Source organism: Jaculus jaculus, chromosome 10, assembly GCF_020740685.1.
Source record: "Jaculus jaculus isolate mJacJac1 chromosome 10, mJacJac1.mat.Y.cur, whole genome shotgun sequence".
NCBI classification, from domain to species: Eukaryota; Metazoa; Chordata; class Mammalia; order Rodentia; family Dipodidae; genus Jaculus; species Jaculus jaculus.
Window position 1 is genome coordinate 111,868,936 of NC_059111.1, and position 23,736 is coordinate 111,892,671.

At 44.3% G+C, this 23,736-nt stretch overlaps 1 protein-coding gene across 3 annotated transcripts in view; it reads right to left on the minus strand.

Moving 5' to 3' along the window:
- The window catches only part of Ube3c (ubiquitin protein ligase E3C), a 104,441-nt gene that overhangs the window by 28,396 nt on the left and 52,309 nt on the right, over positions 1 to 23,736 (minus strand). For all 3 annotated transcript variants that reach the window (XM_045160374.1, XM_045160375.1, XR_006639314.1), the window contains 5 exons: positions 18,631 to 18,735; positions 16,093 to 16,180; positions 15,045 to 15,142; positions 13,211 to 13,343; positions 8,952 to 9,199 (listed from right to left, as the gene is read on the minus strand). In XM_045160374.1, the coding sequence (XP_045016309.1) occupies positions 8,952 to 9,199; positions 13,211 to 13,343; positions 15,045 to 15,142; positions 16,093 to 16,180; positions 18,631 to 18,735 (672 nt within the window). The remainder of the gene's footprint in view (positions 1 to 8,951; positions 9,200 to 13,210; positions 13,344 to 15,044; positions 15,143 to 16,092; positions 16,181 to 18,630; positions 18,736 to 23,736) is intronic.

A 23,736-nucleotide genomic window follows, 5' to 3' on the forward strand; every position in this document is an offset into this window, starting at 1 on the left:
TGAAGACTTGTCACTGACTAGAGTTGTTGGACTCGGAGCTAAAGAGTTTGATGTTTGCCCTATTTAAATCTTGTATTGATGGAGTATTTCTTTTTATTTTATTTTTATTAATTAGTTTGACAGAGAAAGAGGAAGAGAAAGAATAAGTGGATGCGCCAGGGCCTCCAGCCACTGCAAACTAACTCCAGATGTATGTGACCCCTTGTGCATCTGGTTAACGTGGGTCCTGGAGAAATCAAACCTGGGTCCTTTGGCTTTGCAGGCAAACGTCTTAACCACTAAGCAATCCCTCTGGCCTTGCTATATCCAATGCAATCTTTTGCAGTGTGAATGTTTATTGTATCCCATTATGGGCTTTGGGGGGATTTTTTTTTTTTTTTTTTGGCATTATGGCTCAGTTAAAAGACCTTGGATTAAGCTGGGTATGGTGGCACAAGTTTTTAATCCCAGCACTTGGGAGGCAGAGGTAGAAAGATCACATGTGTTAGAGGCCACCCTGAGACTACATAGTAAATTCTAGGTCTGCCTGGCCAGAATGAAACCCTAACTCAAAAAATCAAAAACCAAACCAAACCCCACTTTGGGTTATGGGGATATATGAACATCACTGGAATTGATAAAAACTATAGGGACTTTTGCCAGGTGTGGTGGTGCATGCCTTTAATCCCGGCACTCGGGAGGTAGAGGTAGAAGGATCGCTGTGAGTTTGACACCACCCTGAGACTACAGATGTGATGGTGTATGCCTTTAATCCCAGCACTCACTTTGGAGGCAGAGGTAGGAGAACCTCTGAGTCTGAGGCCAGTCTGGGACTACATAGTGAATTTCAGGTCAGCTTGGGCTACAGTGAGACCCTACTTTGAAAAACAAAACAACAAAAAAACTATGGGGACTTTTAAAGTTAGATGAATACATTATACATTACATTTTACATCATGTATGGTTGTCAGCTTATGGGGGCCAGAGGCAGAATGTAGTGGTTTGATTTAGGTGTACCCCCAAAACTTAGGGGTTCTGAATGCTAGGTTCCCAGCTGATGGAGATTTGGGAATTAACACCTCCAGGAGGCAGTATATTGTCGGGGGCGGGCTTATGGGTGTTACAGCCAGTTCCCCTTTGCCAGTGTTTGGAACACTCTCCCACTGCTATTGTCCACCACATGTTGATCAGGGGATGATGTCCACTCTCTGCTCATGCCATCTTTTCCCCATGGAGCTTCCCCTACAGTCTGTAAGCCATAATAAATCCCCCCCCCCCCACCAAAAGAAGCTGTTCTTGATCAAGTGGTTTCTGCCAGCAATGCAAACCTGACTGCAACACCTTTGTTTTTGAGGTAGAGCTGACCTGGATTTCACTATGTAGTCTCAGGGTGGCCTCGAACTCATGGCGATCCTCCTACCTCTGCCTCCCAAGTGCTGGGATTAAAAGCACATGGCACCATGCCCAGCTAACACCACTTTTTAATGTTTCTTTCTTTCTTTCTTTCCTTTTTTTTTTTTTTTTTTGAGGTAGGGTAGCCCAGGCTAACCTAGTATTCACTATGTAGTCTTGGGATGGCCTTGGGCTCATGTCAATCCTTCCACCTCAACTTCTTGGGTGCTGGGAGTAAAGGTGTGTGCCACCATGCCCATCCTTGTTTTTTTTTTTTCTTTGAGACAAGATTACATGTAGCCCAGGCTGGCTTTGAACCCTTGATCCTTCTACCTCGACCTTCTGATTGCCGAGATCGCAGGTATGTGTCATCATGCCTGACCCGCCCACCCATTCTTGCTTTCCAATGGCGAGTGGCCACTTTGGCGATCTGGGTATGATAGTGCATGCTTTTAATCTCAGCACTCGGGAGGCTGAGGTAGGTGGGTAGCTGAGAGTTCAAGGCCAGTTGGGACTATTTCCCCATCAGCCTGGGCTACGGCGAGACAGTACCTGGAAAAAAACAAAAAAGAGGACGGATGCAAATTTCAGGCCAGCCCAGGCTACATGAGACTGTTCTCAAAAAACTGAAGTATGGCTCGATGTGGTGGCGCATGCCACCCCAAGACTACATAGTGAATTCTAGGTCAGCCTAGGTTAGAGCAAGACTCTACCTCAAAAAAACAAAACAAAACAAACAAACTGAAACAAGGGGTAGAGAGATGACATAGTGGTTAAGGCATTTTCCTATGAAGCCTAAGGACCTAGTTTTGATTCCCCAGTATCCATGTAAGCCAGATGCACAAGGTGGCACAAGCATCTGGCGTTCATTTGTAGCGTTTAGAGGCCCTGACGGGCCCACTGTCTCTATCTACCTCTTTCTTTCTCAAACTAAATATTTAAAAACACAAAAACCTGAAATAAGCCAGGTGTGCTAGCTATGCCTTCAATCCCAGTACTTAGAGGCCGAGGTAGCTCTGTATATTCGAGGCCAGCCTGGGCTATACAATGAGTCCCAGGTTAGTTTGCCTCAATTAAAAACAAAAGGAAGGAAGGAAAGGAGGGAGGCGCCCGTGCTGGTGCAACCCTACACTCAAAACCCAGGCGAAGACCCAGCAGAGCCTTCATCTGACAACAGTGGTGAAGGCAGGACACCGTGCTAAGGTCGAGGAGCAGCCAGAACTCCTAGCAGAGAAGCAGCACATCAGGCCAAGGAGGCAGGCAGGGGTGCCAGGTGAGCCTCAAGCTTCACAGGTGTGACCCTCAGCAAACCCAGACCATTTTCTAAAGGGATGCTAATGACACAGAAGAATAACGTCTCCCAGCTTTCACAAAGGTCAAGATCAGCTGTTAACTGTCAACATCATACTTGATGATGCATTAACTGCACACTTAATTCTACCGGAATATACAATTATAAAGCGTGGTCAAGTTACACAATCTATTCAAATATATGACCAAGATATTATCAAATAATTTGATTTATAGACATTCTATTCTAATTAAATCAATATTCTAAAGCCAGGAAAGAAAGTGTCACTTTCAAAGAGAATTCAAATATAATAACAGACTTGTTTCAATAAATATTCTGAACTTAATTGGCTTAAATGGACCCAGGTGCTTCTGAATGTAAAAAAAGTCCAACCTGACATGCCCACATCCTGAGCTGTTTACTTATTCCCTGTCTGGAGCCTGATTTACTGGCGACAAAGTGCAGCCACGACCCATAGCACAGGCAGGAACCATCTGCTAATGGAACTTTTAACAGAGAAGTGACCAGTGACGGGAGGTAATTCTTCCTATGTAGACTGCTCTCAAGACCTCATTGCACTCTATCACAGTAAACAATCACTAACATATGCATTAAAGAAAATTTAAATATATTATGACCCAATAAATACCACAATCAATCAATACATACTTTTCTCCTCTTGCAAATGTACTGTCCAGGTACCACGCAGTCTCTGTTGCACTGTTACACTTACTTAGTCTGGATATGTTGGCACACAGGCAGTGCTTCATAATCAGATGGTGATCATATATGTATTTTGGAACCTGCCCTTTGGAGTTTCCATGCAGAAAACCATGTGGAGATAAATTAGCTATTATTTTATTATTATTTTGTTTGTTTGTTATTTGAGGTAGGGTCTTACTCTAGCCTAGCCTGACCTGGAATTCACTATGTAGCACCTGGGTGTCCTCAAACTCCTGGTGATCCTTCTATCTCTGCCTTCTGAGTGCTGGGATTAAAGGCGTGTGCCACCAACGGTCGGCTTCTAAAGAGTTTGTCTTATGCATAACAGTAGATTTAGGGTTCAACTTTGATTCTGTTTGTTACTATTTATTTGGTTTGCTCTTGTTCTAGCCCAAGCTGACCTGAAATTCACTATGTAGTCTCAGAGTGGCCTCAAACTCACAGTGACCCTCCTACCTTTGCCTTGCAAATGCAGGAATTAAAGGCATGCACCACTATGCCCGGCTGTTTCTTATTCACTCATCTAGAAAGATACTGTGCTCACCTTAGCTCAAACAATCACAAGGCACTGTTTTACAGATTCTTGTGAAATGAGCTGTATGAATGACATCTTCCAAAGAAAGCTGGAACTGTGCTTCAAAGAAGCCTTGCCACCAGCAAAGGATAAGCTGCCCCACCAGAGAGAAGTGGCACCCGGCCAAGGTTTGGAAGCGGTTTCTCCTCGGTATGGCAGGTTGGGAGCTGGTTGCATTTTCAGGAGGCTGCCTTTGGCAGGAATTAACAAAGTGCTCTTGTGACCCCTGTCACTGCACCCTTTCCTCTGGCTTCCTATCCTGCCTCTCCACCCTGCATGACATCTTCACCAAAATCAAGCTGATGCCAAAACCATGCCCCTGAGCATCCAAAACCCAATAAGCCAAATTAATTATCTTCTCTTTGTTAAGTAACCTGCCTCAGATATCACCTTGTAACAACAAAAGGAGCACTAACACATAAGGGAAAATGTTTCATATACATATACCATACATACATACATACACATACATATACATATATATATATATATATATATATGAGGGGGGGGAACTTCTAGTCCAGGCTGACCTGGAACTCACTATGGAGTCTCAGGGTGGCCTCGAACTTGATATTCCCTCCTCTGCCTCCCAAGTGCTGGGATTAAAGGCGTACACCATCATGCCCAGCTAAAATGTTATTTATGAAATCTATGCATCAGATCAATGTCTGTGGTTTGTCACTGCAATAAAGTGCGCCTAAACAAACATACACACTGTTGTGGTGTCAATCATGAGGCCAAGCTGGAGCCACTAATTAAGCTTGAAGAATCTGTACTATCAAAGCAATAACATGTGGAATCTGAACAAAAAGCAACTCTAAGCCAGGGCGGACTAGTGGCTCACGCCTTTAATCACAGCCCAGAGGCAGAAGTAAGAGGATCTCTGAGTTCAAAGCCACTCTGACACTACAAGTGAATTCCTGGCCAGCATGGTCTACCTGGCCTGCCTTGGAAAACCAAAACCAAAAACAAACAAACAAAAAACCCCACAAAACAAAACAAAAAACAAGAAACTCTACCCATAACAGTGCTGCTCAGAGATACAAAGGAGTTATTTACAAGAGTAGATAGATTCTCTTCTATCAGTGCTCTGCACCCCTCTTTGCTGAAGACAGGGCCTTGCTATGCAGCCCAAGCTAGCTGTGAAGTTCTGGCGATCCCCGTGTCTGCTGGCATTAATGGCCTGTGCACCATGCCTGGCTCTTCCTCTGCTCTGCACACCTTACTCAAATCCACAGCAACCAAGTAGTGCAGCTGTGGCTTAAGGCAAGACTTAGCAGAATTACTTCATTCATGGGCTCATCAGGGCCACTTCACAAACCTAGAAAAGTGAACTCAAAATGGACCAAAGACACATCTGTACGCTAAAACTACACACGAGAACACACAGGGCATGTCTTCGTTACCTTAGACAAGGACAGAACAGGCACAAAAGGAAAAAGAGGTAAACCAGGTTCTCCAAACAAAGCCAGTGTGGGAGGATCTGCAGCCAGGCATTGTACACGTGCACCTGAGGAGGGGCCTGCATCTAAACTAGACAAAGCACTTAGTAAAGATCAACGGCCTAGTTAGAGAGCATGGGTGATAGGTCTGAGCAGACAGCTCTATAAAATACATGAAGAGGCAGTTAGCCTTCTTTGCTGAGAAGCCCACACACCTACAGGGCTGTCATAAAAAGGACAGGACAGCCAACAAGAAGTACTCTTGTAAATAACTCCTTTGTATCTCTGAGGAGCACTACTATGGACAGAGTTGCTTTTTTTTCTTCTTGTTTTTTTGTTTTTTGAGGCAGGCCAGGTACCCCAGGCTGAGCTGGAATTCACTTGTAGTGTCAGGGTGGCCTTGAACTCACAGAGATCCTCCTACTTCTGCCTACTTCCACCAGGCCTGGCTCAGAGTTGCTTTTTGTTCAGATATGGTCACAGGAGTTTTGCAAGCACAGATTTTGGAGCAAGGAAGGCAGGTCAGGAACTGCTCCACACCCACGTCACGCCTAGCCCAGACATTGCCCCTAATTCACAACCCCACTGTTTCAACTTCCTCAGTGGCGTTGACTGACTAAACCACCTGCTCCAGGCTCGGACCTCTGAGGTTGCTCAACATGAGCTGCTTACAAAGACAGGTTCTCTCTCAGCCCAGAATGGCCCTGAACTCTCTATGTAGCTGAGGGTGAGCGTGCACTTCTTGCACCTGGAATTACTGGCATGGACACCACCCCTGGTTCTGAAGTCCTATTTACTCAAGGATGATGACATAGTTGATGGAAGCTTTGGACAATAAGCTTTAACTATAGTGTTCAATTCAGCCAATTATAATAAAACATAATTAGATCATTCATAACATTTGGTTTTCACGGTGGTGTTTTTGGACAGGTCTTGAGATGTAGCCCAGGCTGGCCTGAAACTTCTGATCCTTCTGCCTCAGCTTCCTCAGTGTTGGCCTCACAGGCCAGTCACCTCCTCGGCCAGCTGTCATGGCTAGTGCATTCCAGGTCCTCAAACCGTGGTAGCTCACAATGGTTTCTGAGGAAGCCTGGAGTGAGGTCTTTTTTTTTTTTTTTTAATTTGTATCTATTTATTTGAGAGCAACAGACAGAGAAAGAGGCAGAGACAGAGAGAGAGAGAGAGAGAGAGAGAGGGAAGGAGGGAGAGAGGGAGGGAGGGGGAGAGAATGGGCGCGCCAGGGCCTCCAGCCACTGCAGACAAACTCCAGACACGTGCGCCCCTTTGTGCATCTGGCTAACGTGGGTCCTGGGGAATTGAGCCTCGAACCGGGGTCCTTGGCTTCACAGGCAAGTGCTTAACCGCTAAGCCATCTCTCCAGCCCTGGAGTGAGGTCTTTCCTGATCACACCCTGAGGTGCACCATGCTGTCATACAGTGCAGCTGCCCCATAGGACTAGATTATAGGCTTTTCCCTCATTTTGGACATTATCCAGACTTGAATTTCAGCTCCTGATTTTATTGCAATTGCTTGTCTTGCTTTTCTACAATTAGAAAGTATAACTTTTTTTTTTTTTTTACTTAAAATGCAAATAAGCAATCAAAATAAATACAACCCACTGAGACTCCATAGTGAATTCCAGGTCAGCCTGGGCTAGAGTGAGACCCTATCTAGAAAAACAAAAAATACAACCCAGCCAGGCATTGTGGCGCATGCCTTTAATCCCAGCACTTGGTGGCAGAGGTACGAGCATTGCCGTGAGTTTGAGGCCAGCCTAAGACTACTAGTGAATTCCAGGTCGGCCTGGTCTAGAGTGAAATCTTACCTTGAAAAACAAACAAAAAATACAACCTAGATACAGGATCTTCTATGTAAAATCTTTTTTTAAAAATTTTATTTATTTATTTGAGAGCGACAGACACAGAGAGAAAGACAGATAGAGGGAGAGAGAGAGAATGAGCGCGCCAGGGCTTCCAGCCTCTGCAAACGAACTCCAGACGCGTGCGCCCCCTTGTGCATCTGGCTAACGTGGGACCTGGGGAACCGAGCCTCGAACCGGGGTCCTTAGGCTTCACAGGCAAGTGCTTAACCGCTAAGCCATCTCTCCATCCCCTATGTAAAATCTTACTGCAGATAGTAGTAACCAGTAAAAATTGTGATGTTTTGTTGGATTATTTCTTGTTATTTTGGGGAGGGGTGCATGGGGTTGATATAGGGTCTCACTCTAGTCCAGGCTGAGCTGGAATTCACTCTGTAGTCTCAGGATGGCCTCAAGCGAATGGCAACCCTCCTACCTCAGCTTCCCAAGTGCTGGGATTAAAGGCATGCGCCACCACGCCCAGCACTGACTTATGGAACAGATGGAATAGAAGCCGGTTCCCTGGGGAGCAACCCCGGACTAGGACAGGCCCAGCACACTTGTGTCTCGTTTCTGTAGTCTCAGGATGGCCTCGAACTCACAATGGTCCTTATACCCCTGCCTCCTGGGTGCTGGGAGTAAAGATGTGTGCCACCACACCGGGCCCCTTATTTCTGACTTGAATTAGTTGGGGGAGCACTATGTACACTTCCACATCATTTAAACCATACTGAACAACTATGTGGCCTTCCATCTCATAGCTCTTTAAAATAGCGGCTTCTAGGCTGGACAGATGACTTAGTGGTTAAGCACTTGCCTGTAAAGCCCAAGGGCCCCAGTTCGAGGCTCTATTCCCCAGGACCCACATAAACCAGATGCACAAGGTAATGCATGGATCTGGAGTTCGTTTGCAGTGGCTGGAGACCCTGGTGCGCCCATTCTCTATCTCTCTCTGTCTGTTGCTCTCAAATAAATAAATAAAAATAAACAAAAAACTTTTAAAATAGTGACTTCTGATGGACATGATGGCATATACTTGTACACTTGTAATTCCAGCACCTGAGAGGTGGAGGCAGGAGGAACAGGAACCCAAGGCCAATACAGAGTTTAAGGACAGCCTGGGTGGGTCACTAGGCTGTCTCAAAAAGCAGAAAGATAGCTGGAGGGATGGCTTAGCATTTAAGGTATTTGCCTGTGAAGACAAAGGACCCAGGTTCAATTTACCAGGACCCACGAAAGCCAGATGCACAAGATGGCGCATGTGTCTGGAATTCATTTGTGGCGGCTGAAGGCCCCAGTGGCCCGTTTTATCTGTCTCTCTCTCAAATAAATAAAATATAAAAAAAGAAAAAAACAGAAGCACAAAACCTGCGCTTTTCACATTATCAATAAAGTGGCTGTAAGAAGACAATCACCAGCATGGCAGACATAGCTGTGCCAGCAGGAGCTACTGCTGAGCTCGTCAGGAGTTCACGGTGTTTTCCGAATCAGAGTAGCCCTTCTTTGTGGGGCGGTAGTTACATGCGTACAAGCAGTGAGCAGCTGACATGTAAAGAAGTACTACTTAGGGCTCACCAAAACTATGTGAGTGGTTCTGAACAAAGATCATCAAATAATGTAGACTACCACTACAAAGAAACGCTGACTGACAGCACCTTTCAGGTTGAGCTGCTTGTGTATAGATTACTTTACCTTTCCAAGCATTCGGCCCAGGAAGTAGTAATGTCTAGCAAAAGAATCTCCCACAAGCATCTGAGCAGCTGGGTTGGGGTACAGAAGCCCTTCATTAGTAGTCTTAAAGAACCCCTGGTTGGGATTAAATCCCGACTTCAGTAGTTCGTTTAAAAACTCTCTGAAAATGCCGCCGCCATCGATGCCAGCTTCATCCAGGCCATGGGCATTAAGCAAGTGCACACGGATCCGCTTTTTCAAGTCAGGTTCTGTTCAAAAGAGTGATGACATATAAATGGTCTTAGGCAAGGGCAGTGAGAAAATTAGGACATTTTAATATATGACTCAACAAAGCAATAATTTTTAGGGACAGTGACATTAAATTTACTTAAAACGCAAATAAGTAAATAAAACAATCTAGAAATAAACTTCTATGTAACAGCTATCATTTAAGCAACAGTAGCAACCAATACAACAGGATTTCCCCAGAGCTTACATGGAAAGCCTTTCTATCAATTATGACGTGGAGACGGGAGGGTGGTAGACCAGAAGGATAGAGAAGATGGGAACACTCCACCACTGAGGACTGAAGAACTTGGAGGAGGTGCCCAAAAAGGACAAGAACAAAGTGACTTTCCTAAAGAACTGCAATACGAGATATGGGTTTGGAGCTACCATAATACCAACAGAGTAGTGTCATTAAGACCTGTTATCCCAGTCCAGTACAAGCTGAAGATTCTTTTCTTACTTCTGTTTTAGATGGATACACTAGGGCTTCCTGCCACTACAAAGGTACACTTTATGTGCCTGGCTTTATGTGGGTGACCGGTAATCAAACCAGGGCCACCAGGCTTTGCAAGCAAGTGCCTTTAACCACTGAGCAACCTGTCCAGCCCACTTTGTTTTTAAAGGACCCAAGGAAGTTTTCTTGAGTAAAAGCTTTGTTACGAATTCAAACAAGCTAGAAAAGCACTGATAAAACAAACTACTGATACCTTTGATACTTCCTAAAAGTTCATTAACTTCCATGGAAATCCTATGTAATCAAAAATAATTTTGTACAGCAATGTGTTGATACGTAGACATATTTCATATTTGAGCCTTTAACTGCTCAACTTTGTGTGACCATGCTTGAACTACTTGTTGAGTTTAAGGGTCCATGTAAGCTAATGCACTGCAAACCAGTCTGTTCCTTCTGTCTGGTCTCTGACTATTCTAAAGAACAAACAGGTAAATAGGGTTAATGAGCTAGGTAAACTCAGCATTATCAGCTATACTGACCTGGAATTCACTATGTAGTCTTGTGCTAGCCTTGAACTCACAGTGATCTTCCTACCTCAAGCCTCTGGAGTGCTGGGATTAAAGGCATGCGCCACCACACCTGGAAAGTAGTTGGCTATCTTAAATGACCACAGACGAATGTTGTCTAAAAACTTAGAATTCATGCAACTCCTGTCTCGACTGTTACATATTCTAAGGACACTTAGAATTTGCTTATTAAACAGTTAGGTGTGATGAGCACACCTTTAATCCCAGCATTCCAGAGGCTGTGGTAGGAGGATCACTGTGAACTGGAGCTACAGAATGAGTTCCGTGTCAGCCTGGGCTACAGTGAGACCCCACCTCGAACCCACCCCAAAAGAGACAGTCAATCATAGTAAACTAGATATTCTCCAAGAATGCTTCTGTCCTAAATATGTCCTAATATTGTAAAGTTAACAAGATGGGCTGAGGATGTGGCTCAGTTGGTACAGTGCTTGCCTAGCATGCGTAAACTGAACATCAAGCTACAGGTACAATTCTAGCATTCAGAAGGTGGAGGCAGAGGTATCAGAAGTTCAAAAGAAAATAAAGAAGCTAAAAACAGAACTACTCTATGACTCAGCTATACCACTCCTGGCAAACCCCAAAGAAACCCTATGTGCAAAGAACTCCACAGCCTACAGCTGAAATACTCACATTCATGTTCGTTGCTGCTTTGTTCACTAAAGCTAGGAAATGGAACCAGCCTACATTTATCAACTGGTGACTGGATAAAGATAATGTGGTACATATAGACAATGGAATTTTAATCAGCTATAAAGCAAAAACAAATTATGAAACATACAGGAACGTGAATGGAAGTGGAAATGGTATTTAGTTAACCCAGGTTCAGAAAGATACACACATGGGCTGGAGATGGCTTAACAGTTAAGGTGCTTGCCTGTCAAGCCTATGAACCCATGTTCGACTCTCTAGAGCCCATGTAAACCAGACACACAAAAATGAGGCAAGCACAAGGTCACCCATGCCAACAGGTAGTGAAAGTATCTGGAGTTCGACTGCAGTGGCTGAGGCCCTGGCGTGCAATTCTCTCTCTCTGTCTCACACACACACACACACACACACACACACACACACACACACCCACCCTACCTGGATCCTAGCTTCAAATCTCCAGACCTGTGAGTTCAACTTGGGAGTGCTTGTAGAGCTCAGCAAGTTAGAAAAGGACTAAGTTGTGTTCTGTGTATTTTCTGTTTGGGGAGGGGTGAGGATACCTTGGAAAGGGTTAAACAGGAATGAGGGCAGGAAGATGTGTTGAGAGTGGGAGGAAGGATAAACAAAACTTAGGATATTAAAAAGCCATAAGACAACCAACTACTTAGCAAACTTAATAAAAAATAGCCGGGCATCAGAGCACAAGCCTTTAATCCCAGCACTTGGGAGGCAGAGCTAGGAGGATTGCCTTGCGTTCAAGGCCACCTTGAGACAACATAGTGAATTCCAGGTCAGCCTGGGCTCAAGCAAGACCCTACCTCAAAAGAACAAAGAAGCCAGGTGTAGTATCATAATATGTCTATAGTCCCAGACTCTTAGGAGAGTTATTTGCATCTAGAAGGTCACAGCTAGTGAGTCGGGCACATGGTGGTACATGCTTTTGATCCCAGGACTTGGGATGCTATGGTAGGAGGATTGCCATGAGTTTGAGGCCAACCTGGGACTACAAAATGAGTTCTACATCAGCCTGGGCTAGAGCGAGACTCTTATCTTGAAAAAAAAAAAAAAGAGTAAAATATAGAATGAAACCAGCCTCACAGTCATAGTCCTGAAACCCAGCATTCAAGAGACTAAGGCAGAAGAACGTGAACTCCAGGTCTGCCTGGTCTACACAGGGGGATCCTGTCTTGTGAACAACAAATAAAATGGGTGCTATCAGTTGTTTTGAAATTATAAGAGCAAACTGAATTTGAGACAGACCATGGTGTTGGGGGGGGGAGTTGGGAAGTTGGCTTAGCCATTAAAAGGCACTTGCTTGCAAAGCCTGCTGGCCCAGTTTCAATTCCCTAGTGCCCTGTACAACCAGACATGTAAGTGGCACATGCACCTGAAATGTGCAGGAGCAAGAGGGCCCAGAATTACCATCCCATGACACACATGCAAATAAATAAATAAAATGCCTGTTGTGATAAGAGCCAATTTTAGGAACACTATTTGATAATTTGAGTTACTGCATTTTAAATATTTTTACTTATTTGTTTATTTGACAGAGAAAGGCAGGGAGGGAGGGAGGGAGGGAACATGAATGGACACAGTAGGGCCTCCAGCCACTGCAAACGAACTAGACACGTGCGCCCCCTTGTGCTAACATGGCTCCTGGGGAACCGAGCCTCAGACCAGGGTCCTTAGGCTTCACAGGCAAGCGCCTACATGCTAAGCTACCCCTCCAGCCCAAGGCACTGCAGTTTAGATTGCACAAGTCATAGAGGACTGGAAGTGCAGCTCAGGTACAGAGCACTCATTTTGATGACTTCTCAGTACGGAGAGAACAGGGCTAGAGGTGCTCAGTGGTTAGAGATGCTTGCTTGTAGAGCAGGATGCCTGGGCTCAATTCCCCAGCACTCACACAAAGCCAGATGCAGAGTAGTGTGTCTGTAGTTTGTGTGGAGTAATGATAGAAGCCCTGACGTTTTCATACTTAACTCTTCAGTTCAAATAAAGTGGTAGGGTCTCACTCTAGCTCTGTAGTTCCAGGCTAGCCTCAATGAACTCACAGCAATCCTCCTACCTCTGCCTCCCCAGTGCTAGGATTAAACATGTGTGCTATCATGCCCGTCTCTCTCTCTCACATATATACACATATACATACAAAATGACTGACTTTTTATAGGATCATTGTGTGTGTGCGTATGTATGTGTATTTAAAAAGAACAAAATGATAAAAGTTTTTAAAGGCTCAGTACTTCCTACAATATTTCCCCAGCCTCAAAACATGGACAAAAAGTAAAAATTATATATACCATTTTCTGGAGAAAGTTTGTCATAAGCATCTTCATAAATATAATTTCTTCTTATTGTGACATTAATTCCATCCAGAAATGGACCATCTCCTTGAACCTCTTGCTTATCTGCATAAATCAACCTTTGAAAGATCTAACAAATAGGGAAAGTTATAACGTTATTAGAAACAACAGACTTGGTTATAAGCACAAGCAACCTAAAGAAAAAAAAAAAAACTGCTAAATTTAACTTTGTATTTCCTTATATTCTGGGATCAATTATTGTTCCAGGTAGGATTTCGCTCTAGCCCAGGCTGACCTGGAATTCACTATGGAGTCTCAGGGTGGCCTCAAACTCACAGCGATTCTCCTACCTCTGCCTCCCGAGTGCTGGGATTAAAGGCGTGCACCACCACGCCCAGCCTGGGATCAATTTTTATAATGATTTTACAAAGAAAGTTAAAAAAAAAAGAAAACATATTTAGTAATTGCTAAAGTTGCTTTCCATAATTTTATAATAAATTTAGAAATTCCTATACTACAGAATATTTTCATTGATAAATTCCTCCTAAAAATGCCAGCATGAAGAACAGCTCTTCAAGCCAGATACTAATCTTAGAGCTATGCCCTCCATGATAAAATTCCAGTGTTTGTGAAGTTGTAATCCAGTAGAGGGAGCTCAAGAGCCAGGCATTACCTCATGAGCTAGTGTTTTTAATAAAAACCAGGGACTCCAGAGCAATCTGTTTCACTGGCCCTGGGCAAAGTGAAAGCTTGAAGGACATCTTTGAGGCCAGTACCTGGGAAATTTTCTACATATAGCTGGAGAATATACACAAAACATCCTACATTAAATTGGGAATAAGATACAAGCAAACTTTTATGCATCCCTCAAAATCATCAGGCAAGGAGTTAAGAAATCCCTTCCCTCCATGCCCAGGAAGTCTGTAGCCCAGCCTAACCTAGAATTCAACATGTAATCCCAAACTGGTCTCGAACTCATGGCAATCCTTCTACCTTTGCCTCCCAAGTGCTGGAATTAAAGGTGTGTACTACTATGTCCAACTTTTTTGTTTTGTTTTAATAAAGCAGCAATCATGTTAAGTAATTACCATTGAGTATACACAGCATTCTTTTTAAAAATGGCATTTTCAGTTATAGATTTCCAACCAGAAATCGCTAGTGACAAGGGCCATTCAACTAGGCAGAAGGAAACATGGTTTTAGTCTGCATACAGAGGTATCTGGTTGGGTTTTTTAAATGATGAACCTGGGTTGGAGGTATGGCTTAGCAGTTAAGGTGATTGCCTTGAAAGTCAAAGGACCCAGGTTCGATCAGCCAGGACCTCCCTAAGCCAGATGCACAAGGTGGCTCATGCGTCTGGAATTTATTTGCACTGACTGGAGGCTTGATGTGCTCATTCTTTCTCTCTCTCAAATAAATATAAATAAAAATATGAACCTGCACTTTTTTTTCATATATTAACTTTTTGTTTTTGTTTTCTTCTAAGGCAGGGACTCACTCTAGGAAATCATAGCAATCCTGATCCTCTTACATCAGCCTCCCATGTGCTGGAATTAAACGCATGAGCAAACATACAGCAAAGTTTTTTTTGTTTTATGGTTTTTTTTTTTGTTTGTTTTTTTGTTTTTTTTTTTTGAGGTGGGGTCTTGATCTAGCTCAGGCTAACCTGGAATCCACTATGTAGTCTCAGGCTGACGTCAAAGTCAAGGTGATCCTCCTACCTCTGCCTCCCACGTGCTGGGATTATAGGTGTGTGCTACCACGGACAGCACCCAGCAAATTTTTTAACACTACCGTGCTAAACTACCATCCCTTGGTGTTAGTGACATACCTTCACTCGCTCCTCAAATGGAACTACGAAGGGCAGTTCTGTCAGGATGGCCAGCTGCCGCTCCTCAGACACAGACAGTGGTGGGGACTCCAGACCCACTGAAACACAAGGTAAAACTTAGTAGCTCATCTGTACTTCCCACTCACTGCCAGTATACCAAACTCATCCCTAAGAATCTAAAGTCATGTATGGATTCATGAATCTACTTGTAGTTCTAAGAACATACCTTCTGGGTCCAGTCTAACTAGGTGAGCAGCGACAGGTAAGCCATCTTCAGAGGCCTTTACCATACTCATCCAGTGATGAGTTACCTTTTCAGCTATTTGCTCAAGCTCAGGAACATAGCTGTTGGAATGTGCCTGTCCAGTCTGCTCCTTTCCTCCAGAGCATGTGCTTAGGAAAGGGCTGTGTGTACAGCAGTCCTGAACCACTACATCACTAGTAGACATGTGCCCTACTCCTCAAGAGGTAGAGTGGAACCCCACAGAACCATGGCTCAAATACATTTCAAAGGAGAGATAAAACCTCGATGAAGCCACAGTTTATTAAGTAACTGGGATTCCTTTTTGTACTCCACATACAAGGGAAAACTAAAATATAAAAGGCATTTTTGAACTCACTGCCTACTTAGCTCAATAATATGCAGTAAACTCACTCAGTACCTATGAGCCCTACCTTCCTTTTCAATGTCTCTACCAGCAACTGTATCTACGGAGAGCAGAGTGCATGCACAGCTCACTCAGGTTAAGCACTACCTAGACAACATGAAGGGAACCTAACTCTTAGACTACATGCCTGTGACTCCATCTAAGGAGGTGCTGAAAAAGCCAAGCCATCAATCACTTTCTGCCAGGCCCTGGGGTAGGAAGGTGTAAGCAATCAGGGGACACAGGTGATTTATTTGGATGGTCAAACTATTTTGTGTGATTGATTCTATTGGTATCACAAGATCACACTGTTCAGCAGTCACAGGGCTGCCACTAACAGGAGTAAACACTGCAGGGAGGACATGATCTCCCTGCTGAAGCGCCAGCTGAGGAGAACTCACCCTCCAGAGTGGATTGCAGTGGGCCGATCCTCCCCATTCTCCGGAACCTCCACACGTGTCTGGACGCAGGCACATACAGCTGGGTGACCTGTGGGACACAACCATGGTCAACAGTTCCTTCACTTGAAAAAGCCAGATGAGCAGGCCTTCCACGTGCTGCCCAGTTTGCCTTTCCACATCCTCCCTTCTATGCTCGCTGGCCTTTTTCTTTTGAGGTAGAGTGTTGCTCTAGCTGAGGCTGACCTGGAATTCACTACCTAATCTCAGTGTGACCTCGGACTCATGGAGGTCCTCCTACCTCTTCCTCCTGATCATGGGTCTTTTAATGTGAATTGCTGACTGCTTTATTTAATGAGAGTAACAAGTCGTAGTAAACTATGGTAATAACATAATTGCCCTTAAGGAACAAAACATACCACACTTACACAATTAACAATGGGCTAATTACACACATGTACTTCCTCATAAATGTCTTTAATTTCTCTTTAAATTTCTTTAAACGTCTTTAATTTCAGTTGTTTTTCAACCTGTCAATTTTCATTCCTTATTCTTGGCCCTGGTAAAATTTTTTAGGGAGCTCATTAATATTTACTTTATTTTATTTATTTGAGAGAAAGAGTGAGAGAGAAAAAAGCAGATAGAGAACGGGTGTGCCAGGGCCTCCAGTCCCACAAACAGACTCCAGACACAAGCACCACCTTGTATACATCTGGCTCATGTGTGTCCTTTGGCTTTGCACGTAAGTACCTTATAAGCTAAGCCTTTTCTCCAGCACCCTTGTAATCCCGCCACCTCCCCCCCCCAAGGAAGGGTCGACTTCTAGCCCAGGCTGACCTGGAATTCACTCTGTACTCTCAGGATGGCTTCAAACTCATGACGATCCTACCACTGCTGCCTCCCGAGTGCTGGGATTGAAGGAGTATACCACCACAACTGGCCCCCTTATAATTATTTATGAAGGAACAAGATTTTGTTCTAGACACTTCCTGTGGTCTGACTATACCTATTATATCCTCATGGTTGTCCCTCACCTTTCTTTAGCCCTGCAGTCCCCAAAGGGGTGGCTTGCTTTTTTAGCACAAGGCACCTGGGTCTGCTTACTGCTGAGGTCACACACTGGGAAGGCATGTGCACTGTGTCACAGGGGGTCCCAATGAAGCATAAACCCACCGTGTCACTAAGCACTGCTGGATTCACTTGACTATGTTCTGTGCCAATTTTTCTGGGAGTAAGAAAAAGTGATGATTTGCAGAGGACCAGGCCAGCAGACCCAGTGTGGAGGGCACACCCTTCCCGGGCGTCCTCACAACAGGACAAACCACAAGGGCAGCACCACCACTACCTGGAGTCTCTGAATGGCAGGTCAAATGCGAAGTCTTCAAAATGATGAGGTGGCTTACTGGTACCCTATAAAACTGATGGACCAAGTTCTTTATTTTCTTTTCCTAGTCTCATTGTGAACTTATGGAATCAGCACTCTTGGTATCAGTTTGTGGTAGCTCCTTTCAGTGACATTTAGAGCTAGCAAGGATCTCTGACACTTTCGCACAATCCCAGCGACCTCTCTGGTGAGAGAGATTCCACCCCCCCACACCTAGTACCCACCACTGAACTAAGGGCGGGGTGTTGGTGGGGAACGTGCATTAGAGTCCCCACCTGGGCCCTGCAGCTGTTCATTTTGGAGGATCTGCCCATTTCCAGACTGTCTGTGAGCAGAGCTAGAGGTCCCAGGCTCAACGTGAAGATGGCTTGTCTCAAGAGAACCCAGTCACACTTCACTGCCCTACCACACCCCTGTTCTGCTTTATCCTGTCTCTAACACTTTCTTCTATGTCCCTCCCACCTTTTACCCTCAAGACTGAAATGCCTGCAGCAGTGACTTGTCCTAGAAAGACAGGATGTCCTGTCACTACTGCACTCTTTCAGAGAGGCTGTAAGACTGTTGACTTTGGGTCTAGGTCTTAGCAAGAATCAATTCTGCCGGTTCCTTCCGTTAAGGGTAAGGGCTCTCTCTTGTAAGCACTGAGCACATATTGACTAACAACACTAAAAGAGAAATCTTTTTAACTCTAATGAACAGCCAATATACCTTTAAGGCCAAACCAAAGGACAATCAGGATTAATGAATTCTTTGGGAGCTGTGTAAGTCAATGATGTTGCTATACATAATGCCACATGACCTAAGAGTAATAAGCATACCACTGCTATTTTGTTAAAAATTAAGCTGAACAATTCTAAAGGGCTTCTCTCCAGAAAGACAACAACTAAGCAACACTTTTAAAGAACACTAGGAATGGGCTGGAGAGATGGCTTAGGTTAAGGTACATGCCTGCATAGCCTAAGGACCCAGGTTTGATTCTCCAGGTCCCATGTAAGCCAGATGCACACGGTGGTGCATGTGTCTAGAGTCCATTTGCAGTGGCTGGAGGCCCTGGCGTGCCCATTCTCACTCTCTTTCTCTCTGTCTCTAATAAATATATAAAAATAAATCTTTTTATTAAAAAAAAAAAAAGAACATTAGGAAGGTCTCTCACTAACCTTGTCTGCTTTAATATCCTCTTGTTCAGACAGCCAGTGGTTTGGAGGACAGAAGTTTCTCCTTGTGTCTCTGGACTTCAGCATCTTCACTAGGTTGGTGATAACCTGAAGAGGAAGAACAGAAGTGCATCATATGAACAGCTCAGTGATGCCACTGTGCAGAGCAGCGCCAGATGCCATAACATGCAGGACACAGGTGCTTCTTCCTGTGCTACCAAAGAAAATACGACACAGGAGTTCTCTGGACCAGGTGACAGAAAAAGCGCCATCCTGCACTCTCTAGACTGCGCCAAAGGGACAAAGCAGCTGCCAGCACGCATAGAAGGTGAGCACAGGTGCGCACGACACGCGGCAGCCTTCTCTCTGCTCCGCCAGCCAAGCTGGGTAGCGCAGCTGTGCATCAGCGGAGCTGAGCCGCGCACGTTTTCAGTTCTCACATACACTGTAGGAGGGGCGAAAGGAAAAGCAGCCTCTGGTCTCTCCGATCTTTCCACACACCTCTCCCTGCCTCTGCAGCAGGCCTGCCCGACACTTCTCTCTCTGCGTGGAACATCCCAAGCTGGCCATGACCTTGTGTTATCAGTACAGCCATATCCTTAGCACTGTCCTCTTCTGGAAGGCACTGAGCTCCTTGGGAATAGAACCCAACTACCTACCGAGGGACTTTTGTACTTCTCAATGATTTGAGATTATTAATGATTGGCAAATTTAATAATAGAGGACAAAAGAAATCTGGTAGTACTGTCTGAACTACCTTAAAACTTTGTAATGAATTTAAGTTATAAACTCAGAGAATTTTAAACCTCTACGACCAGGATTGGAGCATATAGCCACATGGAGCTTAGTATGATTATGACAGTCAGCCAAGCATGTGGACACGCTGCCTCAATTGATAAAACATGACTTGGATCATCACAGCCGTGAAGGTGGCAAGTGAGGTGATCAGTTTCCAAGTACAGCCACTGGGTTAGCAAGGTGACTCAATCTCAACTGGAAATTTCACTTTAAAATTCAGCATTCTAATTGCATAAATCAACATTGATGTACAAGAGAAATATAAATGCTGGCTTTCTTTTCTTTTTTTTTTAAGAGGGAGAAAGAGGCAAAGAGAATGGGTGCGCCAGAGCCTTCAGCCATGGCAAACGAACTCCAGATGCATGTGCCCCCTTGTGCATGTGTGAAATTGCACACTTGCTTCACTGTGCATTTGGCTTACATGGGACCTGGAGATTCAAACATGAGTTCTTAGGTTTCAACAAGCAAGTACCTTAATCACTAAGCCATCTTTCCAGCCCTAAATGCTGTTTTACTAAAAAGTAATTTTATTTATTTGCAAGAAGGGAGGGGGAGGGAGACAGACAGACCGACAGTACACACAAGAGCGAAACAGACTGAGAATGGATGCACCAGGGCCTAGTGCGAACAGGCCCTAGTGCAAACAGACGCCAAACACATTCACCACCTTGTGAACTGGCTTTACATGAGTACTGGGAAACAGAACCCAGGCTTCGGCTTCGCTAGCAAATGCATTTAATCACCTCTCTGGTCCTCCTTTTTGAGATAAGGTCTTACATAGAGCAGACTCGCCTTGCTCTCCTGACCCTGCTGCCTCTTCCACCCAATGCCAGCACCCAGGAGACAGAGGGCAGGAGGACTGCTGCGACCTTGAGGCCGCCTGAGACTGCTTAGTGAGTTCCAGGTCAGCCGGGATTAGAGTGAGACACTACCTTGAACAAAACAAAACATCAAAAAGTGTGAATCCCAGAACGCAAGAACATCACACAGGGTCTGTAACAGACTCCACTCAATAACCTCCCAAAAGCAGCACTGCAGCCATGCAGAGAAACCATCCTAGTTTGTTTTTTTTTAAAAGTTATATACATAGTGGGTATACAGCCATGATGGTACCATCCTTAGCCTTCGCCCCATTTTCTTTCTTTTTTTTTTTTTTAGGTAGGGTCTTACTCTAGTCTAGGATAACCTGGAATTCAATTTTGTAGTCTCAGGGTAGCCTCTAATTCAGGGCAATCTTCCTACCTCGGCTTCCAAAGTGCTAGGATTAAAGGTGTGTACCACATTGGCTAGTCATGATTTAAAAAAAAAAAATATTGATTTATGAGAGAGAAAGAATGGGCGCACAGGGCATCTAGCCACTGCAAAGAAATCCAGCAGGGGTCAGTATTCAATGGTGACTTGAGTTCTTGTGCAGCTGGGGAGTCACAGGGTATGGGTCTTTCTTGTGAAGGCAAACTAAGACCCTTGACCTCATACTCTTAATCCCTGTAAGTCAAGTCAGTCATCTTTATCCCCCCACCCAAGGTAGGCTTTCGCCCTAGCCCAGGCTGACCTGGAATTCACTATGTAGTCTCAGGGTGGCCTCGAACTCATGGTGATCCTTCTAATACTGCCTCCTGAGTGCAGGGATTAAAGGTATGTGCCACCATGCCAGGATCCAGCTTTAACCTTTCGACAGTGAAGACTGGAATGACAGGTTGGTGTAGTGTGCATGCATTTAGTGCCAACATTCAAGAGGCTGAGATAGAAGGACTGTTATCAGTTTGAGGCCAGCCTGGAGCTACAGAGTATATTTCAGGTCAGTGTGGGCTAGAGTGAGACTTTGCCTCAAGAAAAAAAATTACAAGCCCAGTGTGGTGGTGCATGCCTATAATCCCAACACTTGGGAGGCAGAGATAGGAGGATTGATGAGTTTGAGGCCACTCTGAAACTACAAAGTGAATTCCAAGACAGCCTAGGCTAGAGTGAAACTCAATTTCGGGGGGGGGGGGGGAAGACTGGAATTGGAATGAGCAAAGTATAATGACACATCTGCATGAAGATACCATGCATTATTCTGTAGGCTAGCTAAAGATGAAAGACTGGACCTCAGTGAGCTGGGCTACATCACACACCTGTCTTTACAAGGGACAAATTACAGCAATGTGCACACAGCAGAAACAGAGGGGGAAGTTACACCTCTACAGACTGAAAGGCCATGTCTTGTCTGTACTTTGTTTATATTTCGTAGAGAGAGAGAAGGAAGAGGGAGGAAGGGAAGACAGGAACATCAGGGACCCTGCCACTGGAAACAAGCTCCAGACACATGTACCACTTTGTGTGTCAGGCTTAACATAGATTCTAGGGAATCAAACCAAGGCTGTCCTGTTTTGCAAGCAAGCAAACATCTTTAAGCACAGCCTTGTCTACAATTTCATGCTAATTACATGGATGTCTTAAACAAAAATCAGACCAATGAGCCAAAATGCTGGAATTCACCTGTTCATAAACACAGCTATGAAGGCGTTCTGCCACCTGCAAGATCTTTCTGCTGCTGGGGCTATGTGAGAAAGAGCAGTCAACATAGCTCTGGAAGTAAAATAAAGCCTCACCCAACTCTTCATATGCCTCTTTTCAAATTCTGCTTGTGAGGATATTTTTCTATGGGTCAAAGCATTATTAAATGTACCAAAAACCCCAATGCCTTGTACTTTTTTAAAAAAGTACTCTGAAAGTAAATGCTTAAACATTTCATATCCTCATATTTTTCATTACATGTATTTTCATAACCCAACTATGAAAAAAGAATAAATAACATGGCAGGTATGAAGTGTTCTAGGACTAATTTCAGATATACACCAAACAACTTTTTTTTTTTTTTTCCCCGAGGTAGGGTCTCACTCTAGCCCAGGCTGACCTGGAATTCACTATGGAGTCTCAGGGTGGCCTAGAACTCATAGCAATCCGCCTACCTCTGCTTCCCGAGTGCTGGGATTAAAGGCGTGCGCCACCACGCCCAGCTTAAACCAAACAACTTTTAAAAACTACAAGCAGTCCCAGCAGCTGGGAAGCTAACTTAGGGGATGGCCATGAGCTCAAGGACAGCCTGAGACTACAGAGTGAGACCCTGCACTGAAACAAATTAAACATATATAAATAATTAAAACTAAAATATATATACACATATATACACACACCTATATAGAATAAGTATGTTCAAAATATTTTATGAGACACAATTATCTTTTTAAAAAGTATCTATGGGCTGGAGAGATGGCTTAGTGGTTAAGGCACTTGCCTGCATAGCCTAAGGATACATATTCAATCTCTCTCCAGATCCCACATAAGCCGGGTGCACAAAGGTGAGGTAAGTGCAAGGCTGCACATACCCAGTAGGTGGCACAAGTGTCTGGGATTCAATCGCTATGAGTTCCAAGGCACCCTGAGATTACATAGTGAATTCCAGGTCAGCATGGGCTACAGTGAAACCCTACCTTGAAAAACCAAAATAAATAAATATTTGTGGTTTACTTGAAATCACAGGGTGACCTACCGCTTTATCTCATTATATGGCATAACTAGGTCTGGATCACTTTCCCATACACTTTGATTTATTTTTTATTTATGTATTTCATTTGAGAGAGGGTTGAAATCTCAATCATTCTACAAATATTTGGCACAAAAAGAAAGTCTGCATAAGTAACCATTAAAAAATTACATTAAGGACTAGAGAGATGGTTTAATGGCTAAGGTGCTTGCCTGTGAAGCCTAAGGACCTAGGTTTGATTCTCCAGAACCCACCTAGGCCAGATGCACATGGTGGCCCATGCACATGGAGTTCGTCTGCAGTAAACAGAGGTCCCAGCATGCCCATTTTCTCCCTCTCAAATAAATAACTAAAAAAAGTAAGTTGGCTGACATGCTACTTTCTGCTCAGCCTGCCACAATGAAGTCAATAAACTATTAACAAAAATACCTAGCTAAACTGGAGAGATGGCTTAGCAGTTAAGGCATTTGCCTGTAAAGCCAAACGACCCATGTTAAGCCAGGTAGCAAATGCATGCGGAATTCGTTTACAGTGGCTGAAGGACCTGGCGTGCCCACTCTATCTCTTTCTCAAATAAATAGAGTGAATAAAATTTGCTGAGTGTAGTGACACACACCTTTAATCCCAGCACTCAGGAGGTAGAGGTAGGAGAATCACCGTGAGTCTGAGGTCATCTTAAGACTACATGGTGAATTCCAGGTTCAGCCTGGGTTAGAGTGAGATCCGTATCAACCCTGGCCCCCAAGTTTCACTTATTTGAAATTGAGAGAACACAGATGTGCCAG